General features: G+C 38.1%; 2 protein-coding genes across 2 annotated transcripts; both read right to left on the reverse strand.

Annotated features, from left to right (window-relative positions):
* LOC113305443 (F-box only protein 8-like) lies at window positions 1-1,140 on the reverse strand. The gene has a single exon (XM_026554475.1). It carries the CDS (start codon window positions 1,138-1,140, stop codon window positions 1-3), a length of 1,140 nt encoding a protein of 379 aa, XP_026410260.1.
* A 188-nt stretch (window positions 1,141-1,328) lies between these two features.
* Window positions 1,329-3,882, reverse strand: LOC113305444 (putative F-box protein At4g38870). Its single transcript, XM_026554477.1, has 3 exons — window positions 2,899-3,882; window positions 2,643-2,765; window positions 1,329-1,346 (listed from the first exon to the last, which is right to left on the reverse strand). The coding sequence occupies exons 1-3, from the start codon at window positions 3,880-3,882 to the stop codon at window positions 1,329-1,331; spliced, it is 1,125 nt and encodes a 374-aa protein (XP_026410262.1).
* Between the last annotated feature and the right edge of the window lie 737 nt (window positions 3,883-4,619).

Below are 4,619 nucleotides of genomic sequence, written 5' to 3' on the forward strand. Positions count from 1 at the left end.
TTAATTGATCTGTTCCCGTAATAGAATGAAAAAAGAAAGCAGCAGGAAATAGACTTTTATACATACAACCAGGTAAGGTAATAATTTGTTCGTTCCAGCTCTCATCATCAATCCCACTGTTATTGATTCCATGTACCCATAGCTTGACAGCAGAATCTTAACTCTGCGCAATATAGCTAGACAACCTTTCACTTCTTGTAAACGAACACAAGCCTGGAAAGGTGGATAAGAATCTATAGGCTGAACAACAATGAACTGAGGAATTTGGATCTTCCTGAACTTCTCGCTTCCAACATCAAATGCCATTATGCACACAGTAACACCTTGATTCCAAATGCCTTTCTGAAACTTGTCAGGGAACCAATAAATAGAGCCGTTCACATAAATAGAAGACGGAGTAAGTCCGTCAGGTAAAGGCGGGACGTCCTCGATCCTTTTCCATGAATTGGTGCCTAAAGTCAAGACCTCCCAAAAGTGGCCAACACTAATTTGATTACCATTCTTTGCAGATACTCTCCCGTTGCATATAAATTTGTAATGCTTAGTGGCAGGATCAAATCCAAAACCATAAATCAGAGAATCATTTTTACCACCACCAATAACATTATCTCTAGATGTCGATTTAACCAATGGCATTACCTCTCTGGTGCTGATATTGAATATGCACACAGAAACCTTGAATTTCTTCGTGAAACAAATCAAACCATTAACAGGTCCAAGAAAATCAAGACACTCAAACGATTTAGAGGTGGTGTGCATGGTCGAAATTGTTCTGCCAGTAACTTCAGATAATAAGTCAGCCGTCTTGAAACACACTTCCTGGTAACTGATGCCTGCAGTCTTATTTTTCGGCTGTCTTCTTTGAGGTGGCGGAATGAGGAAAAGAAGATGTGCAGCTGTTTTTGGTGTTCTAGAATGCAAATTAATGAAACACGGATCTTTGATTAAGGAAAGCCAATGTTTCGACACACACTTGAACCGCATAAGTGACTTTGCAGGAAGTCTGCTTAGGATATCACATACTACCCCATCATCAACAACTAGAGTAGGACAAGTAGCTGTGTTTGAAATAGCTTCTTTTGCATTATCAGCATCGCTGCTTCTCTTCCTCTTCTTCGATACCCTTTTCGATCCTCCCATGACCCTCTCTCTCTCTCGTTATCTTCCCTGTCTATCTCATCCTACAGCAATAATTAAACATGTTAACTAGTATCAAGCTAAAAGCCAAACTAGACATTGAAGCTTAGCGCAACGCACTGAATACGAATACGATTATAAGCGACCCATGCAAAAGAGGCAAACGTACAAAACATGCACATACAAATACCCTAGAACACCAAAAGAACCTACACAGAACAGACATCAAACAACCTATATACAAACCTCAAAAAATCCCTCAAAAAAAAAGAAAAATCGAAACAAATCCAATACAAACGGAGAAAGAATGACTCTAATCAACTGTTAAGCTAAACAAATTTCAGTCACCCGTATAAATTTAAATCAAAGTAAATAAGACATCATCATCATACCTTATGAAGGCACTGACAAAATGGTGGTGCTGGTACCGGAAGATCTAAGATGAACCGGGTCTTCTAAAGCTTTGTGAAACAATACGAAGAAAACTGAATAATGTATTTTACGATATACCCGTATATATGATACAAAATACTGACCATGTGATCATAAAAAGCAACGACGCTGGCCGTTTATTTAGTTCCCCATGCTGCACAAAATATGAGATTTATCTTGCTGCAAGTAAGCCTTTCCCAATTGCTGTAATTACCAGCTGTTGTTTATTTCCAGCCGTGTGCGCGATCACTTTCATGGTCTCCTCTTGGACTGGCTCCTAATCCAGGGCGCTTACTTGCTGTTTGCACTGCATAAGGTTGTGTAAAGCTTTACCGCTCAGTTTTGAGCTGAGTGGATAGAGGTTAAAGACATTCCCGACTTGGTTGTTTGATTATCTGGTAAGTGTCAACTATGGAGAGGAGGAACAAGCAGTTCAAAATCGAAATGTTGGATTGATCTGCTGAACTCTAGGGTCATTTTACTACTCACTTTAGGCATTTATGTTAAATAATGTCTATCTAGCAAAAGAAATAATCTTTAGAAAAGCTTGTACATTTGAAGAGATACATAACTCTGGTTAATAAAATCTGCTTAACTTTTATGTTTGAAGAAAATGCTTCTTTTCATGTATGGAAAGGATTTTCTTTGGTTTAGGAGTGTATCTGATTATCCATTTTGCAGCCATAACGAAACTTAGAAATTATGTCAGACAGTATTTTCTGTTCAGACGAAGAATGGCAGGGGCTGCCTGGGCGTACACTCTCGAAAACTATTATCTTTTAGCGCATAATTACTAGTTACATTGACACAAAGGAAGATAAGGAATGACCAAATGATCGGAGGGTTTAGTAAACCCCTCTGAACAAAACACCAAAAGAACCACAGCCATAATCTCTGACAAAAACTAAGTTACAGATAAAACTAAAGACTCACAAGACACTGACGAAACTTGATAAACAGAAAAAAGTTCAGGGAGAAAGTTTAATGCCCGCGCTACTTTTCGATGAAGTGTTGCTAATAATCATTTCTGCTTCCGGAAATGAAACAAGGCTTTCAACGAAAGACGTACATACCGTAGCTGAGGAGGGGATTCCACTGATCTTCATCTTCTGGAAAGTCTTATCTTGCCAATTATAAGAAAAAAAGAGACATACACTTTTTAACAGCACTGCCACTGGTGTCTGTTTGATGGATCTCTAGGATTAATTGGCCTGTTCCCGCAATGAAATGAACAAAGGCAACAGTTGGAAATAGATTTTTATACAAACAACCTGGCAAGGTAATAATTTGTTTGTTCCAGCTCTCATCACCAGTCCCCTTGTTACTGACTTCATGTATCCACAGCTCGACAGCAAAATTAAAACTGCACGATATAGCTAGACAACCTTTCACTTCTTGTATTCTAACACAACCTGGTAAAAGGTAATAATAATATCCGAACCGATCAACAATGACCTGAGGAATTTGGATCTTCCTGAACTTCTCACTTCCAACATCAAATGCTACTATGCCACTCTCAAACTCGTTAGGGAACCAATAAATAGAGCCGTTCACATAAATATCAGACGAAGTAAGTCCATCAGGTATAGGTGGGACGTCCTCGATCCTTCTCCATGAATTGGTCCCTAAATTCAAGACCTCCCAAAAGTGGCCAACACTAATTTGATTATCATTCTTTGTATTAACTCTCCAGTTGCATATGACTTTGTAATGCTTAGTGGCAGGATCAAATCCAAAACCATAAACAAGAGAATCATTTTTAACACCACCAATAACATAATCTCTAGATGTCGATTTAACCAATGGCAATACCTCTCTGGTGCTGATATTGTATATGCACACAGAATCCTCGAATTTGTTTGTGAAACAAATCAAACCATTAATAGCTCCAAGTATATCAGTACGCTCAAACGATTTAGAGGTCCTGATGGTGTGAACAGTTGGAATTGCTTTGCCAGTAACTTCAGATAATAAATCAGCCGTCTTGAAACAGACTTCCTGGTAACTGATGCCTGCACTCTTATTTTTCAGCTGACTTTTAGGAGGCATGAGGAAAAGAAGACGCGCAGGTGCTTTTGATGTTCTAAAATGTAAATCAATGAAACACGAATCTATGATTAAGGAACACCAATGTTTTGACACGCACTTGAACCGCATAAGTGGCTTCACAGGGAGTCTGCTTAGGATATCACATACTACCATATCATCAACAACAAGAGCACGACTAGTAGCTGTGTTTGGAATAGCATCTTTCTCCTTATCAACACCACTGCTTCTCTTCCTCTTCCTGAATACCTTTTTTGGCTTTCCCATGATCTGTATATCTCATTTCACAGCAACAAGCAACCGAATCAGATAAAGTTTTAGAAAGAAGCTTCATTAATGGTCTGGCAACCAGTATGCCAAAGAAATATAGCACTGAACATGATTATAAGCAAAACCGACCCAAAAAAACAACATGCAAAAGAGGAAAAAGCAAAAAACACGCGCACACGAATACCCTAGAACACCTGACGAAGCTATACTGAACAGATATAAAACAACATACGAACCTCAAAAAAAAACAACATCAGAATGAATAAACGTTGATCACCAATTAAGCTAAACATCTTTTAATCAGCCATATAAATTTAAGTCAAAGTAAATAAGACATCATCATCATACCATAAAGAGGAACTGGCAAAATGGTGGTGCTGGTGGTGATGGTACCGGAAGATCTAAGATGAATCGAGTCTTCTAATGCTTTGTGAGACACAACGAAGAATGCATATACGGTATATATATGACACAAGTTACAGAATTCCAAAAGATAGAAGTAAGACATTGGCCAAATTCAGAGTTACAAATACTTTGACCAGTCAATAATAGTAAAAAACAATGAATCAATCTCTTCGTATACCTCGGACTGTTTATTTTTCTTTCTTTCCCCATGCTTCAACAAATTTCTATATGTCCTTGGTAGCTGTACCCATATTTACATCCTTAAATTCTCTGTTCAAAATTCAATATGATATGTGAGATTATTATAAAAATGTTACAAGACTTACGGC

The sequence above is a fragment of the Papaver somniferum genome, chromosome 8, assembly GCF_003573695.1.
Source record: "Papaver somniferum cultivar HN1 chromosome 8, ASM357369v1, whole genome shotgun sequence".
Taxonomy (NCBI): domain Eukaryota; kingdom Viridiplantae; phylum Streptophyta; class Magnoliopsida; order Ranunculales; family Papaveraceae; genus Papaver; species Papaver somniferum.

Coding starts and splice junctions, on each gene's coding strand:
- LOC113305443 (XM_026554475.1), bottom strand. CDS start 1,140: ATGGGAGGATCGAAAAGGGTATCGAAGAAGAGGAAGAGAAGCAGCGAT.
- LOC113305444 (XM_026554477.1), bottom strand. CDS start 3,882: ATGGGAAAGCCAAAAAAGGTATTCAGGAAGAGGAAGAGAAGCAGTGGT. Junction 2,766..2,898: donor TCGAGCTGTGGATACATGAA/GTCAGTAACAAG, acceptor AATTAATCCTAG/AGATCCATCAAACAGACACC.